The following is a 15,950-nucleotide window of genomic DNA, read 5'->3' on the forward strand; positions in this document are numbered from 1 at the left end:
TTGACAGAGGCACATCTGACTATTAATTTGGCCAAATGTGCCTTTGCAAAGGCCACAGTGACATACCTTGGTCATGTGGTGGGTCAGGGTTGTGTGGCTCCAGTTCTGGCCAAGGTCAGGGCAATATCTGAATGCCCACAACCAAAAAGGAACTCCAGAGATTTTTGGGTATGGTGGGTTACTACAGGAGGTTCTGTGAACATTTTTCCACTACAGTGTTTCCTCTGACGGAACTTCTTAGGGCTAAGGTAAAATATGCTTGGTCGGTCGACTGTCAGAGAGCGTTTGATAGTGTTAAGTCTCTATTGTGCTCCTCTCAGGCGTTAGCGGCTCCATGTTTTGATCGTCCTTTTAGTCTCCAAGTAGATGCAAGCCAGGTGGGAATCGGTGCGGTTCTGCTCCAGGTTGACAAGGGGGGGGTGGAGAGACCCGTCAGTTTCTTTTCAAAGAAACTTAACAGTTACCAAAGGAATTATTCGGTGATTGAGAAGGAAGCGTTAGCACTCATTTGGGCGTTGCAGCATTTCACTGTATATGTGGGAGCAGGAGGACCAATTTTGGTTTACACAGATCACAATCCCCTGACCTTTTTGCATTCAATGAAGTGTCCCAACCAAAGGCTGACGAGGTGGTCTTTGTTTCTTCAGGCTTACAACCTTGATGTTAGGCACATTGGGGGATCCGACAATGTTATTGCTGACGCGCTGTCACGTGCTCCATGGCACTAAGCAGTTATTAGTTTGACCTTGATGTGTATATATATGGACTGTCTGTGATAAATCTTTCTCGCTCTGCCCATGTTTTTTAAAGTGCTTCTCAGATACTGGTGTTGCTAAAGGTGTGGCAGGGTGCTGAAGGCGAGGATTGCTGTGTGAAGGTGGTGTATTTCATGGGGGTTCTGGGGGAGTGCCATATGTGTGGTTTTGTTTTCCATGACTTTTTCCTTTGGGATGGGGTTGGTGTGTGGTGCCGGTGGCCCTGGGGACACCGACTTTAAGGGGGGGGGTGTGACGACCCCTGCCTCACTATCTCTGGTGGTGGGTATGCGTGTGTGTGGCCCTTTAATGACTCTCCCTCTGTGTGTGCTCACGGGAATTGAGGACACCTGGCGGCTGGAGCTAGCCGGATAAAGGACTGGACCGGATCTCGCTCTCTCTCTCTCTCTGGCAGGAGGACGCAACGTGAAGAGCAGTCACGACCAGCTGACCTTTTGTTTCGCCTGTTTGTGTACTTCAGCAGCAGCCAAATAAACTCTTTTTTTTCTATTCACGCTCTCGTTTCTGTCGCGCGTTTGTTGTGGCTGAGAGCCAAGCCATGACAACTATCTTAGCTGTTTTTAGCTTGCATAATGAGCTACGGTTAACTATTATCAATTATTCATTATTACATTTCAGAAAATGTACCAAAAGGTTTTAAAATGTCATATAGTCAAAAATCAAAATCAAAATCTTGACAATATTAAGTTTGTTTTCATACAGTAAATGACACAGCAAGCATGTAATCTTTTTATTTGAGAAATTGGAACCACAAAATGAAAATCATTTTTGTTTGGAAAAATATTAATTTCCTTTCTAACCATGGCCTTTAATCAACACATGATTGCAGTTCTACAGTACTAATGACAGTAAAAACGAAATACACCCTGAGCCACCGATCCACTCCGATATGAATAACCCAACTGTAGCAGGACAGGGGTGAAGAGTTTATCGCCGGCCACTAGAGGGCAGCGTCACTGCTGTTGCTGTCCGGATATGCCATGCTCTGACCCGGTAGTGTCGAGCGGCCATTTTAGTTCAAACATTGTTCATTCACTCCGCCTCGAGTTGAGACGTTCATCCACTCATTCATGTAAAATTGTTTCCACTATTGTTTGGTGTGTCTATACTCTGTGTCGTTGAATATATGTGTATTGGTCATGACATGCATGGATGTAGTACTTTGTCAGTTTATCTTGCTGCATTGCTCTGTTTCAGGGTGTCGTCATCCTTGTCATTAAAGTACCGAAACTGACATTGAGGAGTGTGTTTCTTCATGACGACACCATGGTCGTTGTTGGATGCCCTGTCCCCGGCTGCGAGTTCGAATCCGAAGACTTGTCTGAAGCACTCGTCATTGCTATATTGACGATTCATGGATTTAGCCACCAGCACGCAGCGCCTGTCATGGCCGCGCCAGCCCAGGCCCCAGCCCCTTGCGGCCCGAGACTCGATCGGCCCAAAGTTGATGTGGGCGTGTCGATAAAGGAATGGAACGTGTTCATCCGCCGTTGGGACGTATTCCGCGCCGGCTCAGGCATAGAGGATGCCCAGGCCCCCTTCCAGCTGTTTCAGTGCGCTGGACCTGTACTTGGAGACAGCCTGTTGAAAGCCGCCCCCGACGCCGCTTCCGGACCCTTGCCAGACCTAATCACCGTCATGTGTTCCCTAGCTGTCATCCCAGTCGCTACATGCGTCCTGCGCACCGAGCTACTTCAGTTACGCGATGAGACATTCCGCGCATTCGCTGCCAGAGTGCGGGGTAAAGCAGAGACATGCGCATATAATTCGGTATGCGAGTGTGGTAAGGACGTGGACTATACCGACCACATTATCCGTGATGTTCTGCTTAATGGCATTTATGACTCGGACATACGCCGCGAGACGCTGGGGACACCTGACGTCCTGGTCAAGCCAGTTAACGACGTAATTGCACTCGTCGAGAACAGAGAGATGGCCCGTAACGCTCTCCCGTCGTCCTCCCTATCAGCCATGTCGTCATTCCGGCGCCTGAAGACGACTCCACAGACGAGCCCCGCCCCGAGCCCTGCGGACGGGGCTAAACGTGCCTCGTGCCCGAAATGTAAGAACGTCTTTAACGTCTTCACGGAGGGGCCTCGCGGGTGGAATCCTAAGCCTCACCAGGTGTGCATCGGCTGCTACAGGGCCCGCCGACGACAGAGGCAAGGCAAGGCAAGTTTATTTATATAGCACTTTTCAACACAAGGCAATTCAAAGTGCTTTACAAAAAATGAAAGACATTAAGAAAAAGGCATTTAAAATCAGTCATTAAAAGAAAAGCTAATAATATAAACATTAAAAGAAAAAATACATGGATAAAAGTTACAGTGCAGTCTAAGATATGAATAGTTCAATTAAACATTAAAAGAAAAAGTACATGGATAAAAGTTACAGTGCAGTCTAAGATATGAATAGTTCAATTAAAAGCAGCGACAAAAAGAAAAGTCTTCAGCCTGGATTTAAAAGTAGTCAGAGTTGCAGCAGACCTGCAGGTTTCTGGGAGTTTGTTCCAGATATTTGGAGCATAATAACTGAACGCTGCTTTACCATGTTTAGTTCTGACTCTGGGGACAGAAAGCTGACCAGTCCCTGAAGACCTGAGAGATCTGGATGGTTCATAATTTAGCAGGAGGTCAGAAATGTATTTTGGGCCTAAACCATTCAGTGCTTTATAAACCAGCAGCAGTATTTTTGAAATATATTCTTTGACACACAGGAAGCCAGTGTAAAGACTTCAGAACAGGAGTGATGTGATCCACTTTCTTAGTGTTAGTGAGGACTCGAGCAGCGGCGTTCTGAATCAGCTGCAGCTTCCTAATAGATTTTTTAGTGAGAACTGTGAAGACACCATTGCAGTAGTCGAGTCTACTGAAGATAAAAGCATGGACAAGTTTTTCCAAATCCTGCTGTGACATTAGTCTTTTAATCCTAGATATATTCTTTAGGTGATAGTAGGCGTCAACAGCCGTCATCCGACAGTCAACAGGCCGCCATGGGGTCGGAGCTGGTCTCCCAGGTCTCGTCGGTGCAAGCTGGGGCCCGCCCTGGCCGACGTCACAGGAGCCATCGCCGACGCCGCGCCCCTACGTCGCACGGCTGTGTCAACAGGCATGCACCTATCAGACTCGAGCACCACATCTTCTCCAAGGGCGAATGGAGACGAGCCAGGCTGAGAGACCACCCCCGAGCATGAATCACCATCTCGATGGACATTCCAGTCGGGCTGAGGGATGGCACCAGCAACCGGGGCTCGGCCGACGGAGCTCGGATATCCGCCGTCGCGGACACTGGCGCGCAGTCGGACCTTTGGTCTCTGGAGGAGTTCCTGGCCTGCGGTTTCTCGCGGGACGACCTGCGACCCGTCAGCCTCAGCCTGTCGGCCGCCAACCGCTCCCCTATAACCAACGAGGGAGCGTTCTTCGCTAGGCTCTCGACGACCTGCAGCGGGGGGCGTGTTACATCCTGCTGTTCCATGGTATATGTGAGCAGCTCGGTCCGGGCCATGTACCTCTCCTACGAGTCGTTGCTCAACCTCGGCCTCTTGCCCGTGAACTTCCCATCGGACGACGTTGCAGGGGGGCCCAAGGACAGGCGTAGCCCTGACACGGCTGACACGCCAGACCAGCCCTTGTCCGTCAATGCGACGAGGTCAGCCAACGGCGGCTGCGTGGGGCCAGGTGACCCCCGGGACGCCCAGTGCTCATGGCCTCAGCGCACGGTCCCCCCGGCGCGCCCCGCAGCACTGCCGTTCCCTTGTACACCAGAGAACAACAACCGGATGAAAGGTTGGCTACTCGGGAGATATGCCTCGTCGACATTCAATACTTGCCCCCATCGGGCACTACCATGCATGGAGGGGCCACCTATCGAGATGCACGTGGACCCCGCAGCTACGCCTAGGGCATGTCACACCGCGGCTACAGTGCCTCTACACTGGCAGCGGAGGGTCCACGATGACCTCCTGCGGGACGAAGCCCTTGGGGTCATTGAACGCGTGCCATACGGCGAGCCAGTGGCGTGGTGCCATCGTATGGTAGTCACTCGGAAGCACGACAGTTCCCCCCGCAGGGCCGTGGACCTCTCCCCCCTCAATAAGTTATGCCAACGTGAGACCTTCGCCACTGAGTCCCCGTTCCACCTTGCACGCCGCGTCCCGAAGGGCACCTGGAAGACCTTCACGGAAGCCTGGAACGGCTACCACAGTGTCCCCGTGCGTGAGTCGGATCGCCACCTCACTACCTTCATCACACCCTTCGGCCGTTGGCGCTACACCAGGGCACCACAGGGTTTCCTGTCATCAGGGGATGGCTACAACCGTCGGTTTGACGCCGTCCTCTCGGAATATGAACGCAAGGAACGTTGTGTGGATGACACCATCCACTATGACACCGACCTGGAGCAACACTGGTGGAGGACCATCGACTTCCTGACGCGTGTCGGCCGGTCGGGCATCGTGTTGAACCCGGACAAGCTGCAGTTCGCGGAGAGGTGCGTCGATTTCGCTGGCTTCAGGGTGTCGGAATCTACCATCGAACCACTCCCGAAATACTTGGACTCCATCCGGGACTTCCCCACCCCAGGCTCCACGACGGACATCAGGAGTTGGTTCGGCCTTGTCAACCAGGTGGCTAACTACGCCCAGTTGCGTGACACGATGGCTCCATTTAAGCCGTTCCCCAGCCCACGCTGTGGGTTCCTATGGTCCCCCGTTCTGGAGGAGGCCTTCCAGGCGTCCAAGCAAGCCATAATGGAGGCCATCCGCGAGGGCGTGGAGATCTGCGACATGCAGAAGCGTACCTGCCTCCGCCATGACTGGTCCATGCGTGGCATTGGCTACTTCCTGCTCCAGCAACATTGTCACTGTGCCTCGGGCATACCGGACTGCTGTCCAGGTGGATGGAGGATCACCCTCGCGGGTTCGCGTTTCCTATCCCCTGCGGAGCAGTGCTATGCGGCCGTCGAGGGAGAGGCCCTAGCTGTGGCCTGGGGTCTGGAACAGACGCGGTACTTCACGCAGGGGTCCGACAACCTCGTCGTGGTCACCGACCATAAGCCATTGGTGAAGATCTTGGCGACCGTACGCTGGATGAGATAACAAACTCGCGTCTGTTTAGACTCAAGCAGTGCACCCTCCCATGGCGCTTTGACATTGTGCATCTGCCTGTCAAGAGCAACTATGCCGCTGATGCCACGTCGAGGCATCCTTCCCCCTCGGGCTCAGCGAACGGCCTCTCATTGGGGCAGCATGCCCGAGCCATAGTTTACTGGCCCGGGATGTCCGGGGACATTCAGGCCACCAGGGACGGGTGTGCAGACTGCAACCGCAATGCTCCGTCACAGGCGGCTACACCCCCCCGGCCGTCCTCACCCCCGTCCACGCCATTCGAGGCGGTGTTTGCTGACTTCTTCGACTATGGGGGCCGCCACTACCTAGTTGTCGGGGACCGGCTCTCGGGCTGGGTAGAGGTCCTGAGCTCTAAAGCGGGTACTGCCCTGGCGGGCTCAGCAGGCCTGGTCCAACACCTCCATTCGTTCTTCGCCACCTTCGGCGTACCGGAGGAGCTCTCGAGCGACGGTGGTCCGGAATCCAAGGCGAGCCACACAAACACCGTGTGTCTTCCGTTAGCTTTCCGCAGTCGAATGGGAGGGCGAAGTTGCGGTTAAGACTGCTAAGCGCCTCCTGATATCCAACACCGGCCCGTCTGGCGGCCTTGATCAGGACCGCTTCCTGCATGCTATGCTGCAGTTGCGAAACACGCCTGACCCCGACTGCAACCTCTCGCCAGCGCAGATCATCTTCGGCCGCCCCCTTCGTGGCTCGCTCTCCTTCGTGGCTCGCTCTCCTTCGTGAACCGCCTCGAGAAGTTCTCAAACCCGCATATCCGCCTGCTATGGCGAGAGGTATGGGCGGCGAAGGAGGACGCCCTTCGGATCCGTATGTCCCGTACCACCGAGTCTCTGGGGACTCACTCAAGACCGCTCCGCCCATTGGCACTCGGCGAAAGGGTATTCCTCCAAAACCAGCAAGGCCAGAGCCCACAAATGGGACAGGTCAGGGATCGTGGTGGAGTCGCCGGGCCACGACCAGTATCGGGTCAGGGTTGACGGTTCGGGACGTCTGACACTGCGCAACCGGCGGATCCTCCGTGCCTACACGCCGGCCACACCCTGCGCCCGTGAGCAGTCGCCTGCGCCATTGCCGCCGCCCTCTGCCCTGGGCCATCAGCCCCCACCTATCCACCCGGGCTGGGCGACACCCCAGCGGATTGCTCAGCGGCCGGCTGTTGGACCCCGCGACTCGGCTATAGGCGCTTCCCCACCGGCGCCTGCTGGTGAGGCGTCCTCTGACCTCACCGTTCCTACGGGTGCCTTCCTGGGCGCACCGCTCCCGGTGCCGCAGTCGCCGGCGACGCTGCCCCAGACTACTCGGCCAGGCCGCCTGCACGTTACGAGCCCGAGTCCGGCAGCTGGATTTAGACCGTTAATCTATTCCGGCCCATAGTTTTCCGGTCTGGGGGGGATGAAGAGTTTATCGCCGGCCACTAGAGGGCAACGTCACTGCTGTCGCTGTCCGGATATGCCATGCTCTGCTCTCCATTTTAGTTCAAACATTGTTCATTCACTCCGCCTCGAGTTGAGACGTTCATCCACTCATTCATGTAAGATTGTTTCCACTATTGTTTGGTGTGTCTATACTCTGTGTCGTTGAATATATGTGTATTGGTCATGACATGCATGGATGTACTTTGTCAGCTTATCTTGCTGCATTGCTCTGTTTCAGGGTGTCGTCATCCTTGTCATTAAAGTACCGAAACTGACATTGAGGAGTGTGTTTCTTCAAGGGGGAATAGTAAACACACTCCTATACACAGTACTCGAGTTGAGGGGGGATGGCATCCCCCCTGAAATAAAAACGGTCAAAAATCATCCCCCTTCTAAAACTGCCATTCCCCCTTTCCATCCCTTATGTAATTTTATCAATGAACGTGGCACTGGTATTACTGCTATTTCAACATTAATTTTGCGCATTTTGAGTAAAATACTGTGAGCGAGGGAGCACACACACGCAATGACATTTTTACCAAGTCACTGACGCTATACTATGCGAGTGCCCTAGAGGGCGCAAGAGCGCTGTGATGTGCCTGATTGATTGATTGAAAAGTTTATTAACAGCTTGTATATTGGGTACAGTACAGTACAGCTCAAAACATATCGATCGATCGATGCCAGAAGCGCAGGTAACGGTCATCACAATGGCCAAGCGACCAGGAGGACAACGCGATCTGATCTGACTTCATATTTAAAAATACTAAAAATAACATTTCAGGTAAGTCAAGAGTCAGTAATCTTAGTCATTACTTTACTCACCAAAGGTGGAATCTATGGACATAAGCAGCAATAACAACTTAGTTTGGAGTTTAGCTACGTTTTTCTCTCGTGTTAGCTAGCTGGTAAGACTCAAAACTGTTGATGAAATGATACCACCAGCATCAGAAAAGCTGAAACTCCTCCTTCAAGCAGTGAACACTCTGGTCATCTCCACAGCTGAGTGTGAACGTGGGTTTAGTCAGATGAACATTTTAACCACAACTAGAAGCTCCCTAGAGGTAAAAAGCATGTCAGCCTTGCTTTTTATCAAGTGTGTTGGCCCTCCACTGAACAAGTTCAGACCAGAGGTATATGTCAAGACTTGGCTTCAAAGCCATTGCTTAGCTAACAATCCGAAAGCAAGAGCCAGAAAAATTGAGACCAAAAAGCATGATTATGAAAATCTTTGGACACTTCTATGAGATGGGGGAGAGTGGAGTAGGCAGCCATTGACAACATTGGTCCTATTTTGTATTATCTGTATAATCTTTTAATATATTTTCATATTTTGTAAACAATTTCAATTTGCACTTAATGCCCTGTTAAAAAAACATTGGGAATGTTAACATAAAATATTTGTATTTGAACTGCAATAAAATGATGACGGATCAATATTTTTCTAATTTTTTTCCTCTAATTTTTCATGAAGTGTTTAATTTACGTAATGATTTAATTAATTACGATACAAATGTAACCCTTTAGATACCAGTTTTGATCGTATACCAGTAACTGCTTTTTTGAAAAAATACACTATAATTCAATATTCTAAAAACAAATTTGACTTTATTATTAGTATAATCAGTTGATCCATAACCACCATCCATAACCACATTTTTGTATCCCCTCCCCCCCTTTAAATTAAAGTGAAAAAAAGATTTTGCACTAATTGTCCTCTGCATTTGACCCTAAATGTTAGTGGTGCCATGGCAGCCGGGGGACCGACTCTAATTCTGAGGTGCCTTGGTCAAGAGCAATGAAAGGAGTATCTGAACATCCATAACATGCATGTTGTTTTAGGAGTATAATAATTATCTTTATGCTGGTTGGTCTCCCACCCTCGGTGGGTTATCAGCACAAATTATGTCCCCATATGATAAAATCCACCATCCCCCCTGATTTTTTTTTACAACTTGAGTACTGCCTATACATCCATGACTCCTACAGATTCCCTGAGAAAAAGCCACCCCTGAGAGACGCTGGAGGAAACCAATCAAGGAAATGATTGGCTGTTAAAAGGAGGACAGCATGTCATTCAAAAAGAGAAGAGAAAGAACCAAGAGGAAGTCGGATCTAACCAGGAAGAAAGTGGTTTCTTATGGACTTCATCAGAGAAATCAGGCTATTTTTGGGAGTTTTGCCACTGAACCCAGGAGCTGTTGGGGAAACATTTAACTTTCCCCTTCCCAGTTAAAACCTGCAATCCGGTGATCTACTCTGGCCTGTCACCCTCAGATAAGTTATTCTCACTACACCAATATAATTTCCCCTCCTCTTGCCTTATGTGCACAGTGAATGTATTATTCCTAAAACAAATGTTTGACATCTTTTAATGATAAATAAGGATTAGTACTTGTTCAAGTCTTGTTGATTGAGGTTTTAAAAGATGAAAAGGGATGTTACATTACTCTAGGTTGTCCTGAATTACATTTTAACAAACATAAATACACACAAAAATGAAGCTGGTCTCTTGTGCAAGACACTACTGACCACTACTGGTTAAAAGCATGAACTATACTTGAAAGCAGCATGTGACTGTAAGGACATGGAGAGCTTGAAAACACCATAAACAGACATGCAGCCAAACATCTGTTGGGCAGGTTAGTCAGCTGCAGGCTGCTGGACCCTCAGTGTACACATCCATATGTCTCTGTCACTGAAGCTTTTGGGTCCATGCTCAGTCACACCATTGGACAGATACAGAGTATGAGAATAAAGGAGCAGTGCAAGCATTTACTTTGTTTTCACTTGGACCTTAAGGATTAGGAATGTCATAATTGTATATTTTGGATGAGTGATACCATTATCTCTCTTAAAAACACAATTTAGTGGACAAAACCGACGTTTTCGAACATCAAAGAGTTGCCTGCTCACAGTGGTGAGAAAATCCCACTGGAAAGTGACCCTAAAAATAAACAGAATATTCTGTTCTTGAGGACAAATATACATTTTTCATTCTTTTATTGTTGGCAGGACACCTGACAAACTGCAGATGGAGAGACTCTGATCTTGCCTTGTTCCAGCATCTAATAATATATGTTTTTCTCTTTATTCATTGCTGCTCAAAAGAGGGCTATTGCTGAAAAAGTTAACCCATTATGTTTTTAGTTTTCAATCCTTTTTTTACAGTGCAACCCTGAAAAACGTAATTGAAACATCCATTATTCTGATAACTGCCAACATGCTTAAAGATCCACATGAGGAACTCAATAAAAGAGGAATCTGATGCATCATGCAAGGGATATGACCGTTTTCTGCAGAAAATAATCCTGTTTTTTCTGTGCAGAAAAAAACAGTCCCTGCTGTATTCAACATTTCGAAACATTCTTGTTCCCTTGCTGCCCTTTGGTAACACAGCCAGCTAATCTCCCTTGACAGGCCTCAAAAACTAATAGATTTGTTGCATAAGAGATTATCTTAACGGCTCTTATCTTTCCTCTGCTCTGGCTTCTAGGTAATTTTATTATGGAGAAAAACAGAGAAACAATCTCTGCTGCTGCCTATATGAAGCAAATGCCATTATGTCGTGTGTGTCGCTGTGGAAACAGGCTCATCAAGGCTCAGGCTGAAAAAGGTATAGGCCGACATGTTGTGTCAGCACTTCTGTAACTTTAGGTGAGGGTTGGAGGTAATGTGACCTTGTTTTGCCATGCAGCAGTCACAGCACAGTCCTGCACACCTCCCCTGACAGTAATTGTGAGAATCTGACGGACGCTGCGCCTTCAAAATGGCTTGGTCATTGGCGGTAACAATTCCTCCGTGCAGCCCACTGTGGAGCTTTAAATGTGAAACCCTTCATTTCTCACCTTCAGTGACACGGCTGTACAACTAGAGAAAGCTCCCTGACACGGAGCTTTTGATAATTGGGATTTATAATTTATGACTCATAGCTTCAGTTGTGGATGCCATCAAGTCTTCTGCTGAGTTCCCTTCCAGTTGAAGTCATGTAAATGTTACAGAGGTTTCTTCAGCTTTCAACACTGGAGCTCCCATACAGTATACCTTCTTACACTGTAACATGTGCAGTACAGTATGTGTGTGGCCAGCTGTGAGGGAGGAGCTGAGAGCATCACTAAGATGCTAGGCTCCAAATCTGATCATCACCCCCTCTGTAAAAAGCTGTCGTTGTTTTAGAGTAGGCCTTCCCAACATTAGACCTGAAACCTTTGAAGAGAATCCATTACACATTGACATTCAACCACTGAGTAATGTTACCTTCTCAGAGACATTCATTTTAACCATTTTTAGAGGCATAAAATATCCAGGTTTTCAAAATGATTGTCATAAAAAAACACAAATGTGACTTTAGCTATTTTTCTTATTTCTAAGCCTGCTAGTCATCTGTTGAACCCTCAGATTGATCCAAATGTGTCTCCTTTGGGGGTTCTGACCTTTGGAACAATATTTCAGAGAAATTGTTACACAAATTAAAGAAAAGGCTGAACAATTGCAAATGCTTCCATACAGCGCACAAGCGGTGGTCAGTGGGTGGTTTAAGGAGTAGGAGAATGTTGTGAATAACATGATGCAGCCTACATAGTCACCATCACAAGACCTAGAAACATGGGTGAATATCAGAGGAACAGCGTTTATACCTCCAGCAGAGTTTCAGAGGGATGGAGAGATGCTGTACTCATGGTGGCCCAAATCCGGACACTCAATGCTGTTTATTCGTATCACTGCATCTTTATTTAACATGCATGGGCCTGATGTGATGGTTATGAGATTACAAGCAAATGTGCTATTGTTAATGTTAATATTGATACTGTATAGTTTTAGTTTGTGCTATGAGAGATGTGTAATCAAATTGAAAACTAGTTATAAAATAGTGTTTCACATTTTCAAATGCGTTACTATTACTTGGCAGGATTGTTTTGCATGGCTACAAAGATCTTCAGACAAAATGGAGAATGTATTTGATTTTGAGTCACCTTTTTGAGATTGTCTTGGATTTCAGACTGGAATATGCCAGTCTCCAACAAAAAGGAAGGGAGGGAGAGACAGACAGAGGGAAATGCCGAGACAAATCTGTGACAAATTCAGCTGAAAGACCACGATTTGCAAGACTAGTCTCCACCGAGTTTCTCTCCCATCATAGATCCCCCCCACATGTTTATCCTCCAGTTATTTCACAGCAGCTGGATTGAGCATTATTTAGGTGAGATCCGAGCTGATATCGAGCAGCCTGAACCGTCATATCCCTATATGGTCATGCATGTAGAAAACAGAGGGAGTGAAAGTGAGGCAGCCTTATCAGTGTTAAGCATGTGTGCGCAGTGGGCAGCGTGATGGAGCTGCATCCTCGCGCTCGTGGCCATCGAGGAAAAAACAACACGGTACTGTATCTGTCGCCACACCCATCATAAAGCCAGACACGGCACGGTAGAGAGGAAAGAGAGCATTTTATGTCGGTGACAGCGACATGACAACAGCCGAGGGCTATGGGCTGAGCGGCAGATGAGTTACACACATTCACCAGCGTCCCCCCTTTTCATCGAAAACACAGTAAACCTTCGCGATATATATAACTGTCTGGTGCGAATATTGATGTTACGAATAATGCACAAAAGGCTGTTTGAATGAATGGATGATGGTGCACGTGGGGGCCAGTTAAGGAGAGGTATTTAAAGATGTGGACACGTCTCTCTGTCAATGCGCATGATACTGCGGTTCCACTACTATGGCACGCTCCAACTCACCTTGAATCGGCGCACGGCCGCTCTCCTGTCATTCGGGTGCGGGGCGTACGGAGAACCAATACACGCCCCAAAGCCTCAATCAGCAGCCAATCCAATGACAGAAGAGGCGGACCTGTGGAGGCATTCTCACACTTGGTTTCACTATGCGCTCGTAAAACGGCTCCGTCTACTACAAACGCGGCGGTGCAGGTGCTCTGTCTCTTCGGGAGAGGATGCGGATGGAAGGACGGGGGAGGGAAGGGATGAAGGGAAACGCCACGAGGAAAGAAAATAGGATATGATAAAGGGGCTTTTGCTAAGAGACCGTGAAGTGCAAGGTCGAATATGAGAGATTGGTTGAGCGGGGCACTTTGCGTGGTAATAGCTGGTCGGCAATAGTACTATGATTTGGTATGTGGCCACTCTGATAGCAAGTGTATTCAGCACCAGAGGAACGGCCGCTCAAGGTGAGTTGAAGTGCAATATATGTTGTGCCGCACACATGATTTCTGCTGTCTCCGTATGCGCTTGGCTTGGTGCTGCTTTTTTGCAATCGCATGATATTTTTTGTGCACGTTAGGTGATATGAAGTGTGGGGCTAATTCATCCTAACAAATGGCTGCTTATCTCATATGTCACGTGAAAGTTCAACCCTGTTTAAATCGTATCATAGGAAATAACAATTGTCTTGAAATGGCCCGGCTCATATGCATGATATGTAAGGGGGGATCATTCACATGCATGCTACAAATGCTCTATAATGATTGACCATGACAAAGATGGGTTGACTGATATGGCTGTGTGTATTGTGATATCCAATAGGCTCATTTGTATGAGAGAACAACGAGTAAATAGGAAATAACGTCTGGAATTGTGTGCATTGTATCATAGCAAGCAGTCCCATTTGAGTTCTCTAGAGAGGGGTGTGACCGTATCAGCCTTCAAGATGGAAAAGTAACTAAATAATGCATTACGTGTCAGATAAAATGCACTCCTGAATTGATAGAGCCCATTGCTTCATGCATGGGATTCACATGCTGGATTCCACACTGCACATGGATATGGCCACAGTGCTGTGTATGATGCACTGAGCACACATGCTGCAAGGCTCGCCTAGTGCTGATCTAAGTGGCTCGTAAACTAGTCATAGCAACAAACTGCACAATATCCCTTTTGTTCATATTTTTCCTGAGCACTCTGTATTGACCCATGTACTTACTTAACCTTGTTCTTCCACTCGTGTCCAGATGAGGGAGACATGTGCCAAGCTGTCGCCTGGTAACTGATCCCAATGACCCCATATACCCAGTCAAAACTGGTCTGCTCACAGGTCTGGCTCCTCTTGTGATAACAGCCAGGTCCAAGCCGAGTACACATTTGAAAACCTCCTCTTATAATGCATTTGATTTAGGAACAGTGAATCTCTCATGGGTGTGATTGTTTAAAGGAGAAAGTCTCCATTTTATGAAGGCAAAGATGTGCCCTAATAATATCGACTCAAAGGTGTTGTTCGGAATCAGTGCACTGGCGTTGATTTACGTTTAAAAGGTTTACAGGCTGCACTAGAGAGTCACAAATCTACCAGTTATGATACATAGAGGTATTTCTTCTGTGTCACACATTATAGTGTCTGGACCTATGGTCTGGACCCAGTCTGATGCTACACAGAACCCCTGAAGTGCATGTTCACACCAACTATGACTTATTTTTCATCAACCTGTCATCATAATTAAAGGCTTCTTGACAATATAGTGCAGTTTAATGTCATCAATTATAATAGTTATACAGTATTTTCTGCAACAAAATAAACAATAACCGCAACTATTAACTGAGGTGGCATTGTATCCTTGAGCTTGTTTTTAGAAGCTCTGGGAAATAAGCTCATTCCGTTTTAGATTATTATTACCGCAGTCGATTAGCTTAACAAGCAGCCGATACATTTAGCTTAGCATAGCATAAAGGCTTAAAAAAGTTATTTATTGGCCGGCTGATGTGACTTCCTGGATTCATGATGTCACCATGACAATACAGTTAACAAGCAGAGCGCCAGAAGGTGACTTACTTTGGGACAGAGCCATGCTACATGTTTCCCCGTGTTCACATGTGCTAAGTTATTCAGCTGCTGCCTGAAACAGGCATGAGATTGGCTTTCAATATTAAGTTCATCCTCCAACTTTCATCAAGCAAATGTTGAACTCTTCCTTAAAGTAGTGGTGGTCAAATAAGGTGCCATCTTTATACACCTGCTAGTGATCTGCATGTCAGCTGTTTTAGCACCTACCCCCTCCATTGAGAGTCAGTATATGATCTCTTGCGGTTGGATGGCATGACAAACCAACAAAATGGTGGTAAAGATCTACCCTAATACTAGGAAGAACAAAGTGTATCGAGTTTGTTCATTGTTAAATATGTAATATCACTGATGGCATTATTTAATTAATGTGTTCACTGCCTCATGTCATGTAGAAGAGATACTCCCAGATTTGAAGGTACCAATGAACATAAAACGAAGCAGATGGTCACAAGATAACCTGCTCCAAAAAAGCTGAGCTTAGACTTGGCTCCTTTATCTTGAATGGCATTTTGTTACAGTATTTGCACTTCACACATTATTTCGAATGATTAAATGGCCAAAATCTCTAAAATTGTACCATCTCTAAAAATTGTGTTTTTCTTTTACTGAAAAGAAAGTCTTTAATAAGATGTCATATTACAATTATTTTATCCTAAAAGGCCATCATATAATACTATCTTGTACATAAATGTATATTAAAATATACATGTGATATTTCTCTTGTATCACAAAACCCTGCGGTGAACTATATGCTGACACACATGGCACAAGCAGGATTATGTGTTGCAGCGAGATATTGGACGTAGTCTGAATGGTTAGAATAGAAGAGACAACCAC

The 15,950-nt window shown here is 47.3% G+C and overlaps 1 protein-coding gene across 7 annotated transcripts in view; it reads left to right on the plus strand.

Moving 5' to 3' along the window:
* The first annotated feature begins 12,145 nt into the window (after window positions 1-12,145).
* The window catches only part of igsf9ba (immunoglobulin superfamily, member 9Ba), a 65,320-nt gene continuing 61,515 nt past the window's right edge, over window positions 12,146-15,950 (plus strand). For 3 of the 7 annotated variants that reach the window (XR_004567122.1, XR_004567123.1, XM_034197867.1), the window contains exon 1: window positions 12,146-13,506. Coding sequence is in view for 5 of the 7 variants with exons in the window: in XM_034197867.1 (XP_034053758.1) it covers window positions 13,443-13,506 (64 nt within the window). In the remaining 2 variants the exon portion in view is untranslated. The remainder of the gene's footprint in view (window positions 13,507-15,950) is intronic. The other 4 variants (XM_034197864.1, XM_034197863.1, XM_034197862.1 and 1 more) reach the window with 3 other exon arrangements.

Source organism: Gymnodraco acuticeps, unplaced genomic scaffold, assembly GCF_902827175.1.
Source record: "Gymnodraco acuticeps unplaced genomic scaffold, fGymAcu1.1, whole genome shotgun sequence".
Classification (NCBI taxonomy): Eukaryota; Metazoa; Chordata; class Actinopteri; order Perciformes; family Bathydraconidae; genus Gymnodraco; species Gymnodraco acuticeps.